A 27,616-nucleotide genomic window follows, 5' to 3' on the forward strand; every position below is an offset into this window, starting at 1 on the left:
TGTAAGTCTGATGATTGTCTACTGTTGTAGGCCTATTGTACGTCTGATGATTCTCTATTGTTGCAGACCTGTTGTACGTCCCCTGAATGTCCACTGTTGTAGACCTATTGTATGTCCGCTGACTGTCTACTGTTGTAGACCTGTTGTACGTCCGCTGACTGTCTACTGTTGTAGACCTTTTTGTACGTCTACTGACTGTCAACTTCTGTAGACTTGCTGTATGTCTGTTGACTGTCTACTTTTGAAGACTTGTTGTAGGTCTGCTGTCTACTTTTGTAGACTTGTATGTCTGCTAACTGTCTACTTTTGTAAACCTGTTGTACGTTTACTGACTGTCTACTTTTGTAGACCTATAGTACATCTGCTAACTGTCTACTTTTGTAGACCTGTTGTACGTTTACTGACTGTCTACTTTTGTAGACCTGCTGTGTGTCTACTGACTGTCTACTGTTGTAGACATGTTGCATGTCTGATGATTGTCTACTGTTGTAGGCCTATTGTACGTCTGATGATTCTCTATTGTTGCAGACCTGTTGTACGTCCCCTGAATGTCCACTGTTGTAGACCTATTGTATGTCCGCTGACTGTCTACTGTTGTAGACCTGTTGTACGTCCGCTGACTGTCTACTGTTGTAGAACTGTTGTACGTCTGCTGACTGTCTACTGTTGTAGACTTGTACGTCTGCAGACTGTCTACTATTGTAGACCTGTTGTACTTCCGCTGACTGTCTACTGTTGTAGACTTGTTATACGTCCGCTGACTGTCTACTGCTGTAGACCTGTTGTACGTCTGCTGACTGTCTACTGTTGTGGACCTGTTGCACAGTTGTGCAGATGGCCCCAAAGACAAAAAAATGTCACCAGTTACTCCAACAATGTCTAATCTGTTGGTGCGGCTGGTGGCTTTGTGGTCTTTGGAGGTCTTGGTATTACCGTGCTATGGGTCTACAGTGGCTGCGCCCACCAACGATTGAGTGACAAAGAGAGCACACATTTTTGTATTCTCATTGAATATAGAGATAACATTTGCATTCTACAAAGACTTATTTGAAATTCTTGCAAATGTATGGCCTCAGATTCGAGGGAATTTTTAACTACTGAAGTGACGACCATGCCGAGGCAGTGGTCACATGGTGCCAGCTGAGGGGGCATTAGAGGATGTGATGGCGGGGCCTACAGTTCTTGCCAACCGATGATTGAATCAACAATAATGGCATACATTTTTTTGGAGTCTTCTAATTATGCGTAGGTGTAAACTGGGCTGACTAGTTAGCCAGCCTGATGGCTGCTCTCCTTCAGTAGAGAGCATGTGACCAGTGCCGTGGCTTTGGTCATGTGATGGCAATGGAGATTTGAAGATTTTCTTGAAGGTATTCGTCTACATTTTTATACTATTTGGTCCTCCTTCGGTGTCATCCAGTGGATGTTTGGCCAACAGCACAGGTCCACCTTAAATTTGTATTAATTAAATGCGGTGTTTTACTGCATCCGAGTATGTGAAAAGATACCACACATCGTTTTTTCGAAATGTTTTTTGACATTCCCCCGAAAAACGAAAATACTGTATTGGTTATTTTATGAAGTCATGCGGTATAGAGGTAGTTAAAGGCTGCGGTAACTTACTGCCGGCGGCCACCGGCATCCTTAACAACCAGTAATTGTCAAGCAAGGCCCATAAAGACACGGACGAGGGAGTTTTGAACCCTTATGCCGCGTACACACGACCGGACTTTTTCGACGGACTAGATCCGACGGTCTTCTCGACGGACTTTCGGCGGAGGTTGGACGGACTTTCTGGACGAAACGAACTTGGCCACACACGACCGGACTAAGTCCGTTCGTTTTGAATGTGATGACGTAAATGGTACTAAACAAGGAAGTTCAATAGCCAGTAGCCAATAGCTGCCCTTGCGTCATATTTGGTCGGACCAGCACACAGACGAACGGTTTTCCCAATTTTTAGTCTGTCGGATAGATTTGAAACATGTTTTTTTTTTTTTAGGCCCGTTGGACTTTTGGGAAAAAAAGTCCACTGGAGCCCACACACAATCGAATTGTCCGACGAATTCTGGTCCGACAGACCGAGTCTGCCGGAAAGTCCGATCGTGTGTACGCTGCATTAGATCCAGTGAAGGGAGCTCTTAAAGGTGTCAGCATACCAAGACATTTTGGACAACTCCATGCTCCAGAACTTTGTGGGAACAGTTTGGGGATGATTGACCCCTTTTTCTTCCAACATGACTACACACCAGTGTACAAAGCAAGGTCCATAAAGACATGGACGAGCGAGTTTGGAACCCCTTAGTTCCAGCGAAGGGAACGCTTAAGGCGTCAGGATACCAAGACATTTTGGACAATTTCATGCTCCAAACTTTGTGGGAACAATTTGGGGGATGGCCCCTTCCTGTTCCAACATGACTGCACACCAGTGCACAAAAGCAAGGTCCATAAAGACATGGTTGAGCGAGTTTGGGGTGGAGGAACTTGACTGGCCTGCACAACCCGATAGAACACTGTTGGGATAAATTAGAGCGGAGACTGCGAGCCAGACCTTCTCGTGCAACATGGATGAAGTTGACTGGCCTACACAGAGTCCTGACTTCAACCCGATAGAACACCTTTGGGATAAATTAGAGCGGACACTGTGAGCCAGACCTTCTCGTCCAACATGGAGGAAGTTGACTGGCCTACACAGAGTCCTGATCTCAACCCGATAGAACACCTTTAGGATAAATTAGAGCGGACACTGCGAGCCAGACCTTCTCGTCCAACATGGAGGAATTTGACTGGTCTACACGGAGTCCTGACCTCAACCCGATAGAACACTGTTGGGATAAATTAGAGCGGAGACTGCGAGCCAGACCTTCTCATCCAACATGGAGGAATTTGACTGGTCTACACAGAGTCCTGACCTCAACCCGATAGAACACCTTTAGGATAAATTAGAGTGGACACTGCGAGCCAGACCTTCTCGTCCAACATGGAGGAATTTGACTGGTCTACATGGAGTCCTGACCTCAACCCGATAGAACACCTTTAGGATAAATTAGAGCGGACACTGCGAGCCAGACCTTCTCGTCCAACATGGAGGAATTTGACTGGTCTACACAGAGTCCTGACCTCAACCCGATAGAACACCTTTAGGATAAATTAGAGCGGACACTGCGAGCCAGACCTTCTCGTCCAACATGGAGGAAGTTGACTGGCCTACACAGAGTCCTGATCTCAACCCGATAGAACACCTTTAGGATAAATTAGAGTGGACACTGCGAGCCAGACCTTCTCGTCCAACATGGAGGAATTTGACTGGTCTACACGGAGTCCTGACCTCAACCCGATAGAACACCTTTAGGATAAATTAGAGCGGACACTGCGAGCCAGACCTTCTCGTCCAACATGGAGGAATTTGACTGGTCTACACGGAGTCCTGACCTCAACCCGATAGAACACCTTTAGGATAAATTAGAGCGGACACTGCGAGTCAGACCTTCTCATCCAACATGGAGGAAGTTGACTGGCCTACACAGAGTCCTGACCTCAACCCAATAGAACACCTTTGGGATAAATTAGAGCTGGACCTTCTCGTCCAACATGAGTGCCTGACCTCGCAAATGCTCTTCTGGAAGAATGGTCAAACATTCCCATAGACACACTCCTACACCTTGTGGACGGCCTTCCCCGAAGAGTTGAAGCTCTTATAACTGCAAAGGGTGGGCCAACCCAACATTGAACCCTGCGGACTTATGCCCTGTACACATGATAGGATTTTCCGACAACAAAACCGTGGATTTTTTTCCTTTTTCCGAAGGATGTCAGCTCAAACTTGTCCTGCATACACGCGGTCACACAAATGTTGTTGGGAATTTCCGAACGTCGAGAACGCGGTGACGTACAACGCGTACGACAAGCCGAGAAAAATGAAGTCCAATAGCCAGTGCGGCTCCTTCTGCTTGATTCCGAGCATGCGTGGAACTTTTGTGCGTCGGACCTGTGTACACGCGCTCGAAATTTCCGACAACAAGTTTTGTTGTCGGAAAAATTTGAGAACCTGCCCTCAAACATTTGTTGGCAGAATTTCCGACAACAAATGTTCTATGGAGCATACACACAGTCGGACTTTCCGACAACAAGCTCACATCCAACATTTGTTGGCGGAAAATCCGACCGTGTGTACCAGGCATAAGACCGGGATGCAATTAAAGTTCATGTGTGTGTAAAGGCAGGCGTCCCAATACTTTTGGCAATATAGTGTATTTATGACACACCTATCATCAGTATACAGTATATCAATGACGATAAGGTATCTGTATGGATGAAATGTTTGATTTTTTTGATGTTACTCTTCATTGATTTGATGAAGTATAATGGTGAATTTCTTGAAGCCCCCATGAACCCGTTGCGGATCCCGGGGGCGGTGAGCCCCCCGTCGGTGTCGCTCGGCCCGTATTACGGTATAATTATCATCATCTCGGCAGGTTTGGCCGCTTCAGCTGCTGTTATTTTAAAAAGTGCGAGATGTTTTCTGGCTGACAGCTCTGACAGAATTTCACCTCTTTCTGCTGACCCCGGGCTCTTTATTTTTAAAGCTCGCCTTGGATCCACTTACCCTGATTAGCTCCTCGGGGTGATTAAAGACATAGAAAAAAAATCCAACCCCCCCCCCCCCCCACAAAGACGCAGGAAGGGCCTCTGAGAATGGAGAGCGCCCCCCCTTAAAAACGCAGGAAGGATCTCTGAAAATGGAGAGCAACCCCCTTAAAAACGCAGGAAGGGCCTCTGAGAATGGAGAGCGCCCCCCCCGCCCCCCCAGCCATTCCAACACCCTTGTGAGGTGAGAAAAATCATCCATTATTAAAGGTTATATACTACCATAGATGATACATGGAATTCCTTCCCGATTAAAGAGAACCTGTCATGACCAACCGGCTGAGGTTTAACCTTCTTATATTCTGCCTTTCCTGGTTCCTCTCCCCTCATCAACATATTACCACTCACCTACCGGGCACTCCCCCCCCCTCCCCCCATTTCCTGCCCAGGGCAATGTTCAGCTTTCAGCGCTGTCACACTTTGAATGACAATTACGCGGTCAGGCAACTCTGTAACCATATGGAATTTTTATCATTTTTTTCACACAAATAGGACTTTCTTTTTCTGGTATTTAATCACCGCTGGGTTTTTATTTTTTGCTAAACAAACAGACTGAAATTTTTTTTTTCACAGATGGGCACTGATAGGTGACACCGATGGGCACTGATAGGTGACACTGATGAGGCGGCACTGATGAGGCGGCACTGTTGGGAACTGATCAAGAGGCACTGATGAGGATGAACTGATGGGCATTGATAGGTGGCACTGATAGGCACCGATGAGGCAACACTGATGGGCACTGATAGGTGGCACTGATAAGGTGGCACTGATGGGCAGTGATAGGTGGCACTGATGAGCACTGAGAGGAGGCACTGAAGGGCACTAATAGAAGGGCACTGAGAGGTGGCACAGATGGGCACTGATATGTGGCCCTGATAGAATGCACTGAAGGGCACTGAGAGGTGGCACAGATGGGCACTGATATGTAGCCCTGATAGAATGCACTGAAAGGCACTGAGAGGTGGCACAGATGGGCACTGATATGTAGTCCTGATAGAATGCACTGAAGGGTACTGAGAGGTGGCACCAATGGGCACTGATAGGTGGCACTGATAAGGTGGCACTGATGGGCATTGATAGGTGGCACTGATAAGGTGGCACTGATGGGCAGTGATAGGTGGCACTGATGAGCACTGATAGGAGGCACTGAAGGGCACTAATAGAAGGGTTCTGAGAGGTGGCACAGATGGGCACTGATATGTGGCCCTGACAGAATGCACTGAAGGGCACTGAGAGGTGGCACAGATGGGCACTGATATGTAGCCCTGATAGAATGCACTGAAGGGTACTGAGAGGTGGCACCGATGGGCACTGATAGGTGGCACTGATGGGCATTGATAGGTGGCACTGATAGGCACCGATGAGGCAACACTGATGGGCACTGATAGGTGGCACTGATAAGGTGGCACTGATGGGCAATGATAGGTGGCACTGATGAGACTGATAGGAGGCACTGAAGGGCACTAATAGAAGGCACTGAATGGCACTGAGAGGTGGCACAGATGGGAACTGATATGTGGCCCTGATAGAATGCACTGAAGGTTACTGAGAGGTGGCACCAATGGGCACTGATAGGAGGCACTGAAGGGCACCGATAGGAGGCTCTGATGGGCAACCTGTAGAATTGTTTAATTGTCGCTTATGGAGATTTTTAAGGGTAAAAGTTTGTCGCCATTCTGCGAGCGGGCGCAATTTTGAAGCGTGGCATGTTGGGTATCAATTTACTCGTCATAACAGTATCTTTCACAATATTAAAAAAAAAAAATTGTGCTAATTTTACTGTTGTCTTATTTTTTAATTCAAAATTGTGTATTTAAAAAAAAAAAAGTGCGCTTGTAAGACCGCTGCGCAAATACGCTGTGACAGAAAGTATTGCAACGACCGCCATTTTATTCTCTAGGGTGTTAAAAAAAAAAAAGTATAATGTTTGGGGGTTCTAAGTAATTTTCTAGTAAAAAAAAATGTTTTTAACTTGTAAACACCACATCTAAAAAAGAAGCCCGGTCTTAAAATGGAAGTAAACCCTTCCAAACAAAAAATGGGCACCGCTGTCTACGGCGCATGCGCCGTAGACAGCGGCGCGCATGCGCACTAAATGCGGCAAGTCCAAGAATGGATTTGCCAAATTTGTCGACTCCCGTGCGCATGCGCGGGAGTGACGTCATCGCGGCCTCGCCGTATGACAGCGGCGGAGCTGCGAGGCGCGACTCCCGTGCGCATGCGCGGGAGTGACGTCATCGCGGCTTCGCCGCTGTCATTGGTCGGAGCTGCGAGACGCCACCAGCAAGATGGACGCGGCGGACTACAGGGATCAGCGGCGACTTCGCTGGCTCCTGTGTCAGGTAAGTGACACATAATGAGCTACTATGCGATGCATAGTAGTCCATTATGCTTTACCTTTGCAGGGAAAAAAAGAGGAAGTAAACCCATCAGGGTTTACTTCCTCTTTAAAGTGGTTAATTAGATACCCAACATGCCAAGCCTGAAAACTGTGTGCAGCAAAGTTCAACAAAGTTCAGTACCCCATATTATCTATAGGTGGCGCTTTTTTTTAACATAACATAGATGGCGCTTTAATAGCCCCTACAGGTCATCAGGTGAATAACGGGCCAAGAATTATCGATCTCACTCTGCCGGGCTCAGCGATATGTAACATTGAGGTTTTAGTGCATAGGCGTTCATACATTGGGAGTTGGGGGAGGCTTAAAAAAAAATTTTGGGGGGGGGGATTTTAAATTCTTAGGAGGAACTAACTTTTTTTTTACCCTTTTTTATTTTTATCTTTTTTTTGGTGACAGGTTCTCTTTATTGAGACCTCCGGGGTCTAAAAGTCACCTGCAGATTGCGCTCCATCAGCGTCCTCCTCGCCATATTGGCTGGGGAAAGTGACACCGGGGCACCAGGAGGAAGGATGGGGCGGCGCACTCTGAAGAAACCAGCCTCGGGTAAGAAATTATTACAGTGGATTCAGCCTTGACTCCTCCCAGGACATGTCACTGACGTGTTTCGCCCCCCCGACCACTGGGCTTAGTCATATTGGTCACCAGGACCTTGAAGTAAGGTTTTACACATAACCAGGGCCTGGACAAGGGGGTGGGCAGGAGGGGTGGCTGCCCTGGGCACTGTAGTATCATGTGAGATTGGGGGGGGCTCCATGAGGTGATTGAGAAGGAAGGAGATTTGTGTTGGGAGGAGGAATTTGGGGGGCAGCAGGGGGTAAGAATTGTTCTGTGTGTGTGAAATTTGGGGGGGGGGTGCTAGGAGTGGTGATTTGGGGTGATTGTGTTGGGAGGGGGGGTGGGAGGAGAGGATTTGTGCTGGGGGGATATTTGTACTAGGAGGGTTGATTTGGGAGGTTTGTGCTAGAAAAGGTGATATGGCAGAGGGGATTTGTGCTGGGAGGAGAATTTTTTTTGGGGGGGGGATTTGTGCTTGTAGGGGGATATTTGTGCTAGGGGGCGATTTGGATTGGGGGGGAGAGAATGTGCACTTGAAAGGCATATCTTTTTTTTATATTTTTTTGGGAGGCATTTGTGCTGGGAGGATTTGGAGGATGGAGGGGTTGCCGATTTGTGTTGGGTGGGGGGGATTTCAGCAGGGGGCCGGATTTATACTGGGAGGAGGGGGAATTTATGCTCAGAAGGTAATCATGCAGCTTAGTGCTCAATTCTTTTTGGGGGGGGGGGGTGCTAGTAGGGATGATTGGGGGTGTTTGTGTTAGTGGGGGGGGGATTTGTGCTAAAAACAGGATTTGGGGTGGGGGAGAGAGAATGTATACTCAGAGGGAAATTTGAGGGGTGGAGGATTTGTGCTGGGGAGGGGGTTGATTTTCTTAGGGGGGTATTTGTGCTTTGGGTATTTGGGGGGCGGAGGGGTTAAAGATTTGTGCTTGGTGGGGGGATTTCAGCAGGGGGTCTGGGGATTTATGCTCAGAAGCTAATCATGCCCCTTAGTTTGGGGGGGTGCTAGTAGGGATGATTGGGGGTGTTTGTGCTTACAACGGGGTTTGGGTTGGGGGAAGAGAATGTATACTCAGAGGGAAACTTGAGGGGTGGAGGATTTGTGCTAAGAGGGGGTGATTTTTTTTGGGTGGGGGGGCATTTGTGCTGAGGGGATTAGGGGAACAGAGGGGTTAAAGATTTGTGCTGGGTGGGGGATATCAGCAGGGGGCCGGATTTATACTGGGGGAGGGGGAATTTATGCAGCTTAGTGCCCAATTATTATTTTTTTTGGGGGGGTGCTAGTATGGATGATTGGGGGTGTTTGTGCTAGTAGGGGACGGATTTGTGCTAATAGGGGGATTTGGAGTAGGGGGATGTATACTCAGAGGGAGATTTGAAGGGTGGAGGATTTGTGCTAGTAGGGGTGATTTTTTTTGGGGGGGGGGCATTTGTGCTGGGGGGGCTATAGGTGACCTTGTCCTGGCACTGCAGATCATTTTGGGGTCATTAGCAGGAAGGGGGATCTGCAAATGGATATCCACTGGGGTCTCCCTTCCCTCTACCCCGGGGGGGGGGGCAGTACACGACCGTGCTGGTCCTGGGTCTGCCAATAGACATGCGGGCCCGGGAAAAATGTTCAAGCGCACCTTTATGTTGGCCATATATGGTTTGATTTTAATAACTGCTTAAAAAATATTTGCAAAAAAATAAAATAAAAAATACCTTGGCTTTCAATCATTTCCTGTACAGCAGGGCTGAAGTGTGAGAGGAAGAAGCAGCACAAGGAGACAATCAGTTCATCGGCTGACAACCAGTATGCTGATAGAAGCAGAGAGCAGAGTGACAGAGAGATGAGCTCATCACTGTGCTTCTTCTTCTTTCATTGTCCAATCACAGGCTGGGGGAGGAGCATGCTGATAGGAGGAGAGAGCAGAGTGACAGAGAGATGAGCTCATCACTGTGCTTCTTCTTCTTTCATTGTCCAATCCCAGGCTGGGGGAGGAGCATGCTGATAGGAGGAGAGAGCAGAGTGACAGAGAGATGAGCTCATCACTGTGCTTCTTCTTCTTTCATTGTCCAATCCCAGGCTGGGGGAGGAGCATGCTGATAGGAGGAGAGAGCAGAGTGACAGAGAGATGAGCTCATCACTGTGCTTCTTCTTCTTTCATTGTCCAATCACAGGCTGGGGGAGGAGCATACTGATAGGAGGAGAGAGCAGAGTGACAGAGAGATGAGCTCATCACTTTGCTGCTTCCTCTTTCATTGTCCAATCATGGGGTCGAGGGAGGGTCCAGTACAAATGATGCTGATGGTCAGCAGACTGAGGACATCTGGTGGCAGAAAAGAAGTATTGCAGGGGAAATGTCTGGATCGAAGCAAAAACTTATTTTATCTATTTGCAGGCTGTTCATTTTTATCTTCTGTCTGCAGCTTTAAAATGCCTACTGAGTATCACAAGAGTCCTCAGGTGGCAAAGTTTTCTTCCCGGGAACAGCGCTGATTGGCCGGGACAACATTTTATCGATCGATTATCTGCATTTGTGTTAAACAGCGATATTAATACAGAATGATTAAATTAATTAAATTAATAAATTAAATAAATAAATGAATCATAATTATAATTATAATTATTATTATTATTATTATTATTATTATTATTATTAATACATTGAATTAATTGATTATATGAATTAAACTAATAAATGAATTGATAATAATTATCATAATAATTAATTTAAATAATAATCATAATAAATACAAATATTATAATATCACATACATTCAATTACATTTTTTTAAATGAGATTGTTAGTGATCATTTTTAATAGATAATTTCTGATTGATTATAATTCCAATCAACACCATATGTGTTGCGTTGTTCAATAATGATTATTCACAAATCAATATGTGTGTGACAACCTTTAGGTACAACAGATTTACCTTTATATCTAATTATTATTACAAAAAATCTTTCATGCTGCAAATGTAATGGAAATCTAAATTAATTGATTATATGATTTAAACTAATACCAAAAATAAATGAATAAATAATAATATGAATTAATTGTATTAATAATTATAATGAATGCAGATAATTATAATAATAATACATACATTATATATATATTTTTTTTTTTAGATCTATACAAAGGTGTTTTGGCCTTCATTTCTATTTGAAATGGAATGGGTTGTTTTACAAGGTGGCCGTTTACAATGACTTTAGGTAAAGCAAATTAGCCTATATCTAATTATCAATATAACATTTTTACTTTCATGTGGAAATCTCATGGAGAATTAAATGTATTGATTACATGATTTAAACAAATTAATAAATGAATTAAGAAATAATAATTCTAATAATAATAATAAAGAATAATAATTATTAATATTATAAATACAAATAATTAACTAGAATAATACTTTAAAAAAAATTATTAGATAGATAGTGATAATTTTTTTAAAAGACAATTTCTGATTGATCATATTTCAAATTGGCACCGTATATATTGCATCGTTCAATAATAATTATTCACAAATCAATACATGTATGGGCACCTTTAAAGCAGAGCTCCGCCCAAAAAAATTCGAAACTCTGATTGCTTCTACTGTGCTGATGCTGAGGATAAACAGCAGGGACACTATCTGGGCATTTTGCCAGGATGCTCGGGGGGGGGGGATTTTGGACACCCCTGACCCCCCCCTTATTTACGCCCCTGAGTGGGTACCTGGTTTTGGCCCCCTCCTCCTACCCCTGCAGCCGGCCCATTCACAAAGTGCGGCAAGCTTTGCGCATGCGCAGTAGAGAACTGGCTGTGAAGCTGCAGGGCTTCACTGCCGGTTTCCCTTAGTGGAGATGGCAGCGGCAGCACCCCGAGAGCCAATTGAAAAATCAGCTCGGTCGAGGACACTGCTGGATTCGTGGACAGGTAAGTGTACTAATAATAAAAGTTTTCTTTTTTTCTGAGGGAGCCCAGAGCTCCGCTTCGACTACAACCGATTACCCTATATCTAATTATTAGAAAGATTTTACTTTCATGCTGAAATCTCATGGAAAGTTAAATTAATTGATTGCATGAATTAAACTAATAAATAATAATTATTATTCATAATAAATATTATTTTTAATTATAATAATAATAATGATATTAAAAAATAATAATTCATTATAATAATTTTTTTTTTTTATCATGATCAAATATGATCAATTGGAAATGATCATATTTCAAATTGATATGCGTACGGCCACCTTTAATTACAGCAGATGACCTTAGATCTATTATATTTGTGCTGAAATTTCATGTAAAATTTTTCCGCAGATCCAAAATTGCACCGAAAGCTTTCTTTCTGGAATCATCCCGTTCCTTCCAGTGGTGTGTGGACCAGCGATGGAGATATCTGATGTTAGGACGGTGATCCTTATTGGAACGAAGAAGTGATCGGTTTTGGACGAAGAGATGATCGGTTTTGGACAGAGCGGTAAACAGTTTTGGAGGTGAGTTCGTTTAAACAGTGTTTAGTTTTGGAAAAATCGGTGATCAGTTTTGGATGGACCAGCGATCAGTTTTGGACGAAGTGGTGATCAGTTTTTTAATGGTGCGCTGATCAGTTTTGGACAGAGCGGTGATCAGTTTTCAGGTGAAGCGGTGAACAGTTTTGGACAGAGTGGTGATCAGTTTTTGATGGAGCGTGATCAGTTTTGGACCACTCCGTCCAAAACCGATCACCGCTCCGTCCAAAACCGATCACCGCTCCGTCCAAAACCAATCAACGAACTGTCCAAAACCGATCACCGCTCCGTCCAAAACCGATCACCACTCTGTCCAAAACCGATCACCACTCTGTCCAAAATTTATCACTGCTTTGTCCAAAACCGATCACTGATCTGACCAAAACTGATCACCGTTCCATTCAAAACCAATCACTGCTCAATCCAAGACAGATCACCGCTCCATACAAAACCGATTGCCGCTCCATCCAAAACCGATCACCGCTCCATCCAAATGGATCTTTCCAAAACTGATCACTGCTTCTTCCAAAACTGATCACCGCTCCGTCGAAAAACTGATCACCGCTCCATCCAGAACTGATCATGATCCATCCAAAACTATTTACAGCTCCTTCCAAAACTGATCACCACTTCCTTCAAAACTGATCACCACTCCGTCCAAAACTGATCACCGCTCCGTCCAAAACTGATCACCCATCCGTCCAAAACTGATCACCGCTCCGTCCCAAAACCGATTACCGCTCCATCCAAAAACGATCACCGCTCCGTCCAGTACTGATTACTGCTCCATCCAAAACCGATCACCGCCCTGTCCAAAACCAATTACCGCTTCATCCAAAATCGGTATTGGACAGAGCGGTGATTGGTTTTGGACGGAGCCGTGATCGATTTTGGATGAAGCAGAGATCGGTTTTGGACGGAGCCGTGATCGTTTTTTGATCGAGCTGTGATTGGTTTTGGATGAAGCGGTGATCAGTTTTGGATGAAGCGGAGATCGGTTATGGACGGAGCCGTGAGCGGTTTTTGATTGAGCTGCGATTGGTTTTGGACGGAGTGGTGATCGTTTTTTGATTGAGCTGCGATTGGTTTTGGACGGAGTGGTGATCGGTTTTTGATTGAGCTGCGATTGGTTTTGGACGGATCGGTGATCGGTTTTGGAGGAAGCGGTGATCGGTTTTGGACAGGGCGCCGATCGTTTTTGGTGTAGTGCCGCGCAGTGAACAGGTGAGGTCAGAAAAGGTTGCGGCTCCCTGGATGTATGGAGGAGCCACCATATGGGAGGTGTAATGATATGGGCTTGGTATGAAGCACACTTTATCCGTGCCCGGCCAGCCTCGTACCTTATTTCAGAGAGTGCTAATATCACAGCTGCCAGCTGAGCCGGGGTATTAATAGACGGAGCAGAGATATCGGTGAACCAGCCCTCCTCAGCCCATTGCTGTCACTTAGGAACACCGCATCTAATTAAAACGCGGGATATTGTTTGCGGATAAGGTGGCTGCCGAGATTGCTAAATACAGCCAATTAAGGAGCAATATTAGGCAAGTGAGCTACTGAAGCCGTTCAGCAAACACGTCAGCTGCGGTAAAGTCAGAAAGTTCACTTCCCACCTACCTTCATCGGATATTTCCAGAATCCTACTCCACACACGCTCATAAATAAATAGGTAAAAAATGGGCTGCGCTCTTAATGTGACATGTTAACCAAATATGCAAACATAAAACAAAATAAATGAATAAAAAGTGATAAAAAAAGTCCTAAACGGTGAAGCATGTGACTTATTTAAAGTCCTCCAATAAACAGTGAAAACTTTAAGGGTTCCTCCAATGCAGAACGGACCAGTAGCAAAAAGTTCAGTGAAAATCTTGTGACTTTATGAAACGAACAAAGTGAATCCACCACTGCACAAAGTCTAGACACTTGTGGCTAATACCCAGCCAGGGCCTTTCCCTCCAAAGTCTTCAGATGTCTGGTCTGGTCACGTGACGTAGTAAAACCGCTTGGTCAGGAAGGTGATTGAAGGTACAGCTTGTGGACCCATACACGGTACAAGTGGCGATGAAGCGAAGTCAGCTCAGAAAGAAAGGGCAGGGAAAATCGCCAAAGGTCAAACCAGATGGTTGTCTATTCAAATATAAAAGCAGTATCGCTTGCAATGCATATACAAAATTCAATAAAAAAAAATACAAACGTCCGTGCAAAGGGGACATAAACAGCGAGGTGACGACGGCATTTCATTCCTCCCGACGTGTTTCATCACTAATCTGACGTCGTCCTGGGGCACAGGTGGCGTACTGACACACCGCTTTATATAGTAAGCATGTCCATAAGTATGTCCGCAACCGAAATATCGAAAGGTATTTGATTTCTAATCCTATCAAAGATAATAGGGTAACCTCTATTGAATATCAACATTCCGCTCTCTCTAACTCATCACTGTTCAACCCACCGGGTGCCCTTTGTCAGGGCTGGGCTCAGCCCTTCCTTCGCAGAGCTGGCGGCTAATTGGCTGCTCCTTTCTCTCCACAGTTACTCAGCTGTTGATGATTTCCTGCTCGTCAGTCCTGCCTACTTAAGCCGTCCAGTCCAGAGGAGCTCTGCCTTCGCCTTGGCCAACATCACAGAGACATTCCCCTGCATTCCTGTTTAAAGACTTGCTTTGCTGACATCCCTTCTGGCTCCAGATCCTGCTTGCTGTTCCACTACATTGATCCCTGACTTCTGGCTTGGCTGACTATCCGTTCCGGTTACTGAACTTTGGCTATGTTTTGACTACTTTTGTTCTTTTTACTTTTATTATTATACAAGTGTGATTTAACTGTACTTCTGTCTCGGTCTGATTTCATGGTTTCTGATACCCTTTGCTCCCTCTTTGAGGGTTTTCAGGGATTGAGAGATAATATGAAGTTAAAACATGTTACGATGAAAAGGGATTAAGAGTCATCGAGTCACTATGTGCTAACAAGGAGCTGGTTATATGGACTGCGGGTAAGGGTGGAGGAATTATTATCCTTGATAAAAAAGACCACATGAAAGAAATGAATAGGATAGTAGAGGATTGGATACATATACCCCTTTGTCCTCCAATCCGGACAGGAGATATAAAAAGGAACTTGAGAGTATTGTTCAGAAAGGTTTCAATCAAAACATTTTAAATAAGGAGGAGAGGGTATTCTTGGTTCCTAAGGCCGCGTACACACGGGCGGACTGTCCGTCCAACTAAGTTCCGTCAGACAATCCGACAGACAGTCCGTCCTACTTTTGAATGAACGGACTTGACCACACACGATGAACAGACAGTCCGCTGAAAGCTTGCGCGATGACGTGTACAGCACGTACGACGGGACTAGAAATACGACGTCCAATACACTGCAATGCAACCTTCGGCTGTGTAAATCCTTTCTGAGCATGCGCCATACTTAGTCCGTCCAACTTGCCTACTCACGAGCGGACTGTCCGCTGAAACCAAGTTTGGACGGACAATATTACGGAAATTCCGAAAGACTTCCGCTGAAAAAGTCCGCTGAAGCCCACACACGAGCGGACTGTCTGCTGAAACACGTTTCAGCGGACCAAGTCCGTCAGACAGTCCGCCCGTGTGTACGCGGCCTAAGGGACCAAGGGTATCTGTTATATACTATCTACCAAAGATCCATAAGAGTCTCACTTGCCCCCTCCCCGGGTCGCCCAATAGTTAGCGGTATTGAATCCGTTACGTGCCGGGTAGGCTTGTGCAATTCGTTTCGTAACAAATCTAATTTCGGCCGAATTTTGCATCTTTCGGACATTCGGATGCATCCGAATGTCTGAATAAAAAAATAACGAATAACAGCGAATACGAAAGAAATATAACAAATGAATTCGAATGAATTCAAATGAATTTGGTAATTCTTTAAAGATTTAATGAAACAAAAGGTCAGCTCAAAGTAAATCTTATAGTCCAATCAGCTAATTAATTTTGTGTCAGAGGTTGGATTACTGGCAAAGTGCATTCCTGAGAACTGAGTTAGAAGGGTGTTGTATTGTATTTGAGCCGAGGAGAAGAGACGTTGTCATTGTGTGTGTTAAACGATTCAATAAACAAACGACTTTCCAAACTACGAATCGATGCATCCGAATGTCCGAATAAAAAAATAACGAATAACAACGAATACGAAAGAAATATAACGAATGAATTCTAATGAATTTGGTAATTCTTTAAAGAGCTAATGAAACAAAAGGTCAGCTCAAAATAAATCTTATAGTCCAATCAGCTAATTAATTTTGTGTCGGAGGATGGATTACTGGCAAAGTGCATTCCTGAGAACTGAGTTAGAAGGGTGTTGTGTTGTATTGTATTTGAGCCGAGGAGAAGAGACGTTGTCATTGTGTGTGTTAAAAGATTCAATAAACAAACGACTTTCCAAACTACGAATCATTATCACGAATGTCTATACATACATAAATAGCGAATTTCAATGAATACGAACGAATGAATTCGACACTCTACGAATAATAACGAATTATCCGAAAACGTATTAACGTAACATAACGAATATAACAGAACGAAATTATGTATTTTACGAATGACAACGAACCAAAACTAAACTAAATTTTCCATTGTGCACAAGTCTAGTGCCGGGTGAGCAAGTACATAGACTTCTTCTTGCAACCTTTGGTACGCACCATGCCCTCATACGTTAATGATACACGTCATGTTATCAATCTCCTATCACGATGGAAACTACGTGAAGTGTTGTACACGAACATCCCTCATGAACTGGGCTTGGGTGCTGTTAAATATTTTTTGGATCAGGACTCCAGTCTCCTGAGAGAACAGGTCAGCTTCATTATGGAACTTCTTGAGTTCGTTGCTACCCACAATTTTTTCTGGTATTTTCAGTATTTTCGCCAGGATTGGGGTGTCGCTATGGGAGCTAAATATACCCCAAGCCTGGTGAATTTATTCATGGCTCAGTGGGAGGAGGATGTTGTCTAAGCTCAGGGGAGACCAGAGGTGGTCCTATGGGCACGTTACATAGACGATATCCTCCTCCTATGGGATGGAAGTGAGGCTGCCCTGTTACAAATGTATGGACTCACTCAACTTAAATAATAGGGGGATGCAGCTCTCATATGAGGCAAACTGTGGGGAGATTAACTTTTTGGATCTTCAAATTTCTGTCAGAAGTGATTTGTTTATCACCTCTATATTTTTTAAATCTACCAACAGAAATTCTTACATTCCTGGGGATAGTTGCCACCATGCCTCCTGGCTCTGGTCAGTGCCTAAGAGCCAGTATATGAGGCTGGAGCATAATTGGACTGAACCTGATGATTTTTTGCTGCAAGCCGAGACCCTAAGAGCCAGTTTACACAGGGGCGACTCGTCAGGCGACTTAGCCGCCTGACAAGTCGCGTCCCGCTCTGTGCAATGGAACCGTTCTAATCGGAGCGACTCAAGTCGCTCCGACTTAGAAAAAGTTTCCTGTATGACTTTTGGGGCGACTTGAGGCGACTTGCATTGACTTCTATACAGAAGTCGTTTTGCAAGTCGCCGCAGTGGTCGCGTCCAGGTCGCCTGAGGCAGTCGCGCTGTAAGTTGTGCTGCCTCAGTGTGAACCGGACCTTACACAGATATTTTTGGACAAGGGCTACCCCAAAAAGTCTTCGTCCGACACTCTCAATTAGGTTATGCTGTTAGACAGGGCAGATTTATTGAAAGAAAGATCGTCCGGACAGGGTATGGATAATGTTTTTCGAAAGTCCATTTATCACAAGTTTTTCTAGTCAACATCAGAATGTCAAACATATTGGCATATTCTAAGCAATGACAGAATACTGAATACCATTTTGCCAGTCAAACCTCGGGTGGTCTTTAGGGGTGCTCCCTCCTTGAGGGATAAATTGGCTCCCAATGTCCTTAACCCCCCAACAATAAACCTAAATTTTTTAGAAAACTTACGGGCTGTTATCAATGTAGACAATGTCAAGTGTGTTCTCATAATGGATGTAGAGCTAGGAGAACAACAAGCTTTGTTTCTAGCCACACGTCCAAGGAACACAAGATAGAGCCCTTCATTACGTGTTCTACTGAGGGGGTAGTCTACTTACTGCAGTGACCTTGTGGACTGCAGTATGTGGGTAGGACGAAAAACACCCCCTCCAAGTTTGCTTAAATGAGCACATCAACAATATTAGGAAGGGGTTCGCCAAACATTCGGTATCGAAGCACTATTTAACTGCCCATAATAGGGACCCATCCAAGACAATTTTTTAAGGATAGATAAATTCAGTCCCCACTGGAGGGGAAGTTGTCTTGTAAAGGGTACAGTCCAGAGGATCGCTCTTGGGTCTCATCCTCGGACATACATGTCCCTGTCCTCCTTCGTGATTTCTATAAACATTTTCCCCTCAAGCCTGGTGGTCCTCTGAGGGGGAGGGGTTATTGAGGAGGGGGTACTGTCAGGGCTGGGCTCTTTCTCTGAGCTGGCCGCTCAGCTGACGGCTAATTGTCAGCTCCTATCTCTCAACAGTTACTCAGCTGTTGATGATATCCTGCTTGTCAGTCCTGCCTACTTAAGCCGTCCAGTCAAGATGATCTCTGCCTTGGTCACATCTCTAGAGACGCTCTCCTGTGTTCCTGTTAAAGACTTGCTTGGCTGACATTCCTTCTGGCTCTAGATCCTGCTTGCTGTTCTACTATGGTCATCTCTGGCTCCCTGATGCTTTGCTTGTTTGACTATCCCTTTTGGTTCCTGAACTCTGGCTATGTTTTGACTACGTTTACTCTGTTTAGCCTTTTTCATTATTATTATTAAACAAGTGAGATTTAACTGTAAGGTCCCTTTCACACATGCGGATAGTATGTCCGTATTTCATCCATCCATTTGCGGATGAAATACGGACATACATGCATTCCTATGGGATAGCGGGTGTCTGCAGATGAACATCCGCAGACACCCGATATCGTCCGCCTCCGCTATTGTCCGATTCTGCAGACGGAGGAAAATCCTATTTTTCTATCCGTCTGCAGAGCGGATCGGATGAACACGGACAGACGGTACGTGTTCATCCGATCCCCCATAGAGGAGAATGGAGAGCTGACAGGGCAGTCCCTGCACAGTGTGCAGGAAACGCCCTGTTATCCGCCGGCTCAGCGGGGACAAATGGAGCGATCCCCTCTGAGCAAGCGGATCATCACGGGGCGGATCATTACAGATCCGTCCCGTGTGAAAGGGGCCTACTTCTGTCTCAGTCTGATTTATGGTTTCTGACAGTAAGCCCCAGTGGGTGAAAAGCATTGGTAAGAGCAGGTATTTTCAAAGCCATGTTTGTGGATATCCTGCACAATAAACATACTAGTGACCCCCCTGGTGTCCAGTGGCCTGCTTATTTGTAAGGAACAATAAAGGCCTCTACAATTAAGGCCTTGTGGATGAAATGCGTTGGGTGGGCAGTCCTATGGCGGATACTGTCAGAGTCATGTTTGCAGATATTCTCCACAATAGACATGGATATTAGTGATCCCTCTGGTGTGTGGTGACTTACTTCTCCATAAAGAACAATAAAGCACTCTATAATTAAGCCCTTATGGGTGAAACGTGTTCTTAGGGTGTGTACTGTCATAGTCATGTTTGTGGATATCCTGCACAATAAACATGGATACTAGTGACCCCTGCATTGTGATGACCTCCTTCTTAGTAAAGAACAATCTCTATAATTAAGTCCTTGTTGGCGAAATACGTTGTATAGGCGTCCTAGGGCAGGTACTGTCAGAGTCATGTTCGTGGATACAATAAACATGGATACTAGTGATCCCCTCCTATGTGCGGAGGCTTGCTTTCTCTGCATTCAATTTATGAGCATGGACAGCTTGTTTTGCCCTCAACACCCAGTTCTCAAGTGGGGGTGGAGCGACTTGTAGAAGAGAATTCCCAGTGTTCAAGGGGCCCAAATGCGTAACTTCCTCTCTGTTTTCTATATAGGATAAAACATAGAAAGGCTGCTCCATGTATAATAGTACAGAAAGATATTTTATTCAAGATCGTCAAGGAAAAACCAACATGTTTCGAGAGTTGTCCCATTTCTTCAGGGCTATGAATATATAAAACCATATGATACGCAGATATAATCATTGTCTGATTCAAAAAAAATTATAAAATAATTGTGTTGCTTTAGATAAAACATTGATTTTATCTATGGTTTCATACTGTACATTCATAAGCTCTGAAGAAGGGGCAACTGACGAAATGCGTTGAATTTGCCTTGGCGATCTTAAATGAAATAAAATTTTAGAATTTTTATACAGTACATGGAGTGGCTCTCCTACCCTTTTTCCTAAAGGCCAAGACCATTCTCAGAAAATCTATTTATTAAAAAAATATTATATTAATATATTGCGTCAAACACTCCTAATATGATCATTTCCCATGACAGCGCCATCTAGCGGCCACGATACAGGTTCTTCTGAGGTATTTAAAGAACTACTAACTACTACTACCATTAGATGGCACATGCAACCATTGGAAGTAATCATATCAGAAAAACTATGGCAATTTTTGTGAATGTTTGTCCCATTCGTACAGCAATTGTTTTATACATAGACTTCAAGGACCTGCCACTTGGCTCCAACCTACAAAATTAAAACCTTTTAAATACACCCGGAGTGATCCAGAGCTCCTCATCCCCTAAAGAATTATCTGTTTCTTGTGAACTGGGAAGTGAATGTGAGAAATGTATCAGGCCCTCGGGCTACATTGCAGGCAGAGTTCCTAAAGCACCTTACAGGGTCATTGGGTGTGTACTTCCTGAAATAATCCCTGTGTAACTTCTCTCTCTCTCTCTCTCTCTCTCTCTACTAACCATGTCACTAGCGGAGGTGAGCAATCTTACAACTATGGAAGTTCTGTATGGAAGAGAGAGCGAAGAGGCTGAAGTGGGTGTGTCTGAGAATTTCCCCCATGCATTGCAAGCATAGGTTCCCAGTTTGCCATGTTTTCAAGTGGGGTGGACTGGTGGATAAGAGCACACAAAAACTATTAAGACGCTATAAATAAACACACAGAGCAATGTGACAAGGTAATCTTTACAAACATAGACATTATATAAAGTACAGGGTTATATAGGACAGCAGACTGTAAAAAGTAAGGCAAGACGCTTTATGGATCACCTAGAAGGAAAAGGGGGTACCGGGTCATCCTGGTTAGTTGTACAGAAATTAATGCAAACCCATTATTGGCCACCATTTTGTCGCTTGAACAATGCCTCTACCTAATAACTTCCTGGGAATTGTTGACCTAACAGAAGAACCTGCTGACTGATGGCTTAGCAAAATATGAGTTGGGTTCTAAAAATGGCTGCCACCTTTGTGTGCAGTTAAAAGGTACCTGTCAGGAAAGGAAATTGTAGGTGCCATGGCTGGCTTGGCTTTTAAAGTTGTAGGTCTTCATTCATCCTGGAGGCTACAGTCCCTATAAACTAAGTCAGACATGGTAGGTCCTATATTTCAATCCTTGAAGCTCCCCTTTAAGGAGGACGTCAACCACATTCATTATTGACATTCAATACATTGTCGAAAGGAACATTTACTGAATGTTGCCAAAGCAGGAGTGCCCTTTACCTTGATAACCCCACCCAATGCTGCCAATGTAGTCTGAAACGTCAACTCCCTCCAAGGGGTGGGAGAACTGAGAGTTTCTTCTATCTCTGGAGGTTGCCATATAATTGGTTATTGATTTATGAACCGAGACCAGCAGGTATGTGTGTAGTTCCCTAGACCCCAACCATGGAAGGAGGTTGTCCAATCAGGGAACTGAACAGCCATCTCAAGGGGTGGATGAACCAAGCATTTCTTCCATCTCTTGAGGCTGCCATAATTTTGGTTATTTACTGAGACCAGCTGGTATGTGTACAGTTTCCTAAGCCTTAACCTTTGGAGGAGGTTGTCCAATTAGAGAATTGGACAACCAACTCAAGGGGTGGGTAAAAGAGGGGTTCTTCCATCTCTGAAGGCTTCCATTTTATTGGTTATTGACATAGACCAGCTGGTATGTGTGTGGTTCCCTAGGCCTCAACCATGGAAGGAGGTTGTCCAGTCAGAGAACTGAACAGCCAACTCAAGGGGTAGGTGAACTAAGCGTTTCTTCCATCTCTTGAGGCTGCCGTATCATTTGTTACTTACTGAGACCAGCAGGTATGGGTACGGTTTATTAAGCCTCAACCATTGGAGGAGGTTGTCCAATTAGAGAAGTGAACAACTAACTCAAAGGGTGGGTGAACTGAGCATTTCTTCCATCTCTGAAGGCTTCTATATTATTGGTTATTGACCAACACCAGCAGCTATGTGTGTGGTTCCCAAGGCCTCAACCATGGAAGGAGGTTGTCCAGTCAGAGAACTGACCAGCCAACTCAAGGGGTAGGTGAACTAAGCGTTTCTTCCATCTCTTGAGGCTGCCGTATCATTGGTTACTTACTGAGACCATCAGGTATGGGTACGGTTTCCGAAGCCTCGACCATTGGATGAGGTTGTCCAATTAGAGAATTGAACAACCAACTCAAAGGGTGGGTGAACTGAGCATTTCTTCCATCTCTGAAGGCTTCTATATTATTGGTTATTGACCGACACAAGCAGCTATGTGTGTGGTTCCCAAGGCCTCAATCAATCATGGAAGGCGGTTGTCCAATCAGACAATTGAACAACCAATTCAACTTCTACACCATCTTCGAGGTTAAGATGTGGAGTATCCCTAGACACGACCTAAGGGGCACTCACGAATGTTCTAAAAATCCTTTACTTGGCGCCATGGATGATGGATGATGGCGACTGGAAGTCCTCCCGTTTGACAGATTGTTTGAACAAAGGTTTCATGCTTTTATTTTTTTAACTTGGTTGGTGGTATGCTGGTGGTTTATTGGAGTTCCGGTAATTTAGAAGGCTTCAGCATTGGCCCATGACTGTACTTCATACAGTTTCTATTAAACTCTATCTAAAGTCGATTTTTTAATTTTTTTTTGGATTGGAGCGGTCAAGGGTTGGAGCCACCATTAGGTCTTTATTTAGCTCATGAAAGAGATTTTCCATCAATATCTGGATGGAACAGCTATCAGGAAGAAAATCTCTTCAAAGCAAAGGGAAATGGTAGCTGCCACCTCCTGTTTTGGTGAAAGCCTTGGAATTTTTTGGACTTCCCACCACATTATGCCCCTATGACAATGACCACCACGACAAAAATAAATGGTTAATCCCCCCAACAGAGATACAGGTAGTAATTCTTCCACATTTCATCCAAAACTAAAAAAAAAAGCTTTAGATAGAATTCAACCAAAATTAAAGGCTACCAAATTTTTAGGAAATCCTGCAATTTCGATGGTAAATTCGGTTGGAGTATTCTTACAAAAATTGGCAATTTTTTTCGTGGAAAGGGGTGCAAATTTGGATAAACACCTTTGCTTGGAAAAAGGTAGGAAGTTCCCAGGCGGACATAACATTTCTTGAAAGTCTAAAGTTGACCTCTGCTGAGTACGGGAAGCTTTTAGGACCAAAAATGATAGTTGACTTGACTGCTTACGTACCCGCTCATGTCATTAACCTTTCCCCACCCCCCACCCCCTGAGCTTACACAGCAGGATACAAAAAATGAATGCTTAGGGTATTATGAAACCAACTAATCCACAGCATCAGCATTCTTCCTTCCCAGATGGTTCCTGGTTCCTTCTTGGCGTGCCAAGTCCTTAATAGTACGACTCTTTCTCCACCCATCCTGGAAACATAATAATAATAATCAGGAATAATCAGAAACTGAAACAAAAATATAAAGTAGACCTTTACCATTTTAAACTTTTATTGATCCTGAAGATCGGGGTCCTGGTCATGATAGACATAAGTCTTAAGGGGTCTAGTCAGGAGTCAAGAAGGGGGTCAAGTTCAAGAGTTGCTGATCATAGAAAATGCGAATAATCCCCCTAATGTGTCTAATATGTATATTTTCTATGATCACCAGCTCCACCTAGTGGCTATAATGTTGTATTTTCCTGATTGCGGTAATACATGAAAATACTGCATTATGGCCACTAGATGGAGCTGATGATCATGAGAAATACACATATTAAATATATCAGAGGATTTTTTTGCATTTCCTATGACCAGCAAGTCCATCTTAGTGGCCATAATGCAGTATTTTCTACAGTATTTGAGGAAAATGCTGAATTATGGCCACTAGATGGAGCTGATGATCATAGGAAATACAGGTCCATCTTAGTGGCCATAATGCGGTATTTTCTACAGTATTTCAGGAAAATGCTGAATTATGGCCACTAGATGGAGCTGATGATCATAGGAAATACACACATTGGAGATATCAGGGGGATTATTCACATTTCCTATGATCCGCAAGTCCATCTAGTGGCCAAAATGCGGTATTTCTAATCTTTTTTAAGGAAAATGTTGCATAATGCCCACTAGATGGCGCTAACGATCATAGGAAATACACATATTAGACATATCAGGGGGATTATTCACATTTCCTATGATCTGCAAGTCCATCTAGTGGCCAAAATGCGGAATTCTCAAAAAAATGTAAGGAAAATGCTGCATAATGCCCACTAGATGGAGCTAACGATCATAGGAAATACACATATTAGACATATCAGGGGGATTATTCACATTTCCTATGATCCGCAAGTCCATTTAGTGGCCATAATGCGGTATTTCTAACCTTTTTTAAGGAAAATGCTGCATAATGCCCACTAGATGGAGCTAACGATCATAGGAAATACACATATTGGACATATCAGGGGGATTATTCACATTTCCTATGCTCCGCAAGTCCATTTAGTGGCTATAATGCAGTATTTCTAATGTTTTTAAGGAAAATGCTGCCTAATGCCCACAAGATGGAGCTAACGATCATAGGAAATACACATATTAGACATATCAGGTGGATTATTCACATTTCCTATGATCCGCAAGTCCATCTAGTGGCCAAAATGCGGTATTTCTAAATTTTTTAAGGAAAATGCTGCATAATGCCCACTAGATGGAGCTAACGATCATAGGAAATACACATATTAGACATATCACGGGGGGTTATTTGCATTACCTATTACAGTAATACCTTGGATTGGAAGTAACGCAGTTTGCTAACGTTTTCGCAATACAAGCTATTATTTTTTTTTTCAATCCTGACTCGGTTTGCGAGCGTTGTCTGGCAAGACCAGCAGGATTCAAGCCAATGGGTGTGCAGTACCGCATTTGGCCAGGAATGGTGGGGAGCGCCGGTGCCACTTGGAGCCGCTCGAATACACTTGAAAAAAGACTCAGAAACACTCCATTCCCGAGTGCATCCGAGCGGTCTCCGAGTGTTTCTAAATGTCTCCGCCCCCCCCCCACCTCTGGCCAAATGCGCTACTGCATACAATAGCAGTCACTGTGGAACGAATTATCTGAGTTTCCATTGACTCCTATGGGGAAACTCGCTTTGATATACGAGTGCTTTGGCTTACAAGCATTCTTCTGGAACGAATTATGCTCGTAATCAAAGGTACCGTTGTATTGTCAGCTCCATCTGGTGGCCATAATGTGGTTCTTCCTGGGGTATTTCAGGAAAATACCTCATTATGGCCACTAGATGGAGCTGACGATCATAGGAAATACACATATTAGACATATCAGGGGGATAATTTGGATTTCCTATGACCAACAAATGGAATATGTTCCTGAAATACCTCAATTTGGGAAAATACCACTTTATGGCCACTAGATGGAGATGACGATCATAGGAAATACATAGAATAGGCACATCACAGGGATTATTCACAGAAACTTGTGAAATCAGAAGACATCAGCACAGCACATTTTTGTGATAAGTAGACCTCTGAGCGTTTCTTTCTTCATAAATGTCAGAGCTTGTCTAAGTTAGAAGCCCGGGGACTGTCCTACATGACTGATGAGACCTTCCAGGAGAATAATCTGTGTAATGTTAAGTTGTGTAATGTTAGAACGGGCCACCTACTCCATGGATGTAAACACTGTCATGGCCACCGTGATTGAGACATCCAACATTTCAGTTTTAATCTTCTTCTAAAAGACGGGACCACAGGGAACACTTGAAAATTAATAATGGAGCTGAGGATTACAGAAATGTTCTAATGTCCCCCTACAGTCACACACTATTATTATACATGTATATAGCTCTGACATATACCGCAGTGCTGTACTAAAATCTCTCAGCCGGTCACCAGAGGAGCTTACACACTAATGTCCCCCCCACAAACACACAAAATTATTATTATACATTTATATAGCTCTGATATATACCACAGTGCTGTACAGAGAACACCGAGCCAGTCACATCAGTCTCTGCACCAGAGGATCTTCTCCACCAGTTGGTGCTGTTTTGAAAGGGGCTGTTGGCTCACTCTGCTTTGCTCTCAGTTGGAGGAAACATTAAGCCTGGGCCTGTCCTGCAGGCTTCTCCCCCCAACCACCATACAGTGGGCGGGGGAAGATGAAGGTGGAGGCTCTCCAGAGGCACTGAGGCCTACTCCATGTGCTAAAGCTGCAATGGATACTGGGCCTGTCCCTATACAAGAGGAATCCTTATCAGTCTTCCAGGATAAAGTGGTGAACAGACTTTGCCGCATTGCTAAGGAGGAACAGAAACTTGCTGTCATGAAAGAGGATCTTAGGAAAAAGAAATCCCTGCACAGTAATGCCGCGTACACACCGTCGGATTTTCCGACGGGAAATGTTTGATGGGAGCTTGTTGTCGGAAATTCCGACCGTGTGTAGGCTCCATCGGACATTTTCCGTCGGAATTTCCGACAAACAAAATTTGAGATCTGGATCTCAAATTTTTTCCACAACAAAATCCGTTGTTAGAAATTCCGATCGTGTATACACAATTCCGACGCACAAAGCTCCACGCATGCTCGGAATCAAGCAGAAGAGCAGAATTGGCTATTGAACTTAATTTTTCTTAACTCGTCGTAGGTGTTGCACGTCACCCCGTTCTTGGCGATCGGAATTTCCAATAAGATTTGTGCGACCGTGTGTATGCAAGACAAGTTTGAGCCAACATCCTTCGAAAAAAAAAAAAAACATGGATTTTGTTGTCGGAATGTCCGATCGTGTGTACCTGCCACAAGTCTGGAAACAGTAATGCCGCGTACACACGATCGGACTATCCGGCGGACCAGAGTCCGCTGGACAATTCGACCGTATGTGGGCTCCAGCGGACTTTTTCTTCCCAAAAGTGCGGCGGACTTTGAAAGAAGACTTGACTCAAAATTGGACTCGGTTTTCCGACAGACAATCCGCTCTTCTGTGTGCTAGTCTGCCGGACTTTCCAAATGAACGGACTAGCCCACACACGGACTAAAGTCTGTTCATTTTTAACATGACTTCAGGTACGATGGGACTAGAGAAGGAAGTCAATGTCGCCGCTTCCATCAGCGAGATTGACACCTTGCGAGCCCCATGGGGCTGGTATGGGTTTTAAGGATAACCCCCTACGGCGAAAAACGGCGCGGGGTCCCCCCA

General features: G+C 44.2%; 1 protein-coding gene across 1 annotated transcript in view; it reads right to left on the bottom strand.

Moving 5' to 3' along the window:
- Positions 1 to 21,145: 21,145 nt before the first annotated feature.
- The window catches only part of ATP1A2 (ATPase Na+/K+ transporting subunit alpha 2), a 76,874-nt gene continuing 70,403 nt past the window's right edge, over positions 21,146 to 27,616 (bottom strand). The window contains exon 23 of the mRNA XM_077464098.1: positions 21,146 to 23,837. Coding sequence (XP_077320224.1) covers positions 23,809 to 23,837 — 29 coding nt within the window. The 3' untranslated portion in view covers positions 21,146 to 23,808. The remainder of the gene's footprint in view (positions 23,838 to 27,616) is intronic.

This window comes from Lithobates pipiens, unplaced genomic scaffold, assembly GCF_037356315.1.
Source record: "Lithobates pipiens isolate NorthernLeopardFrog02 unplaced genomic scaffold, aLitPip1_a1.2 Scaffold_30, whole genome shotgun sequence".
NCBI lineage: Eukaryota > Metazoa > Chordata > Amphibia > Anura > Ranidae > Lithobates > Lithobates pipiens.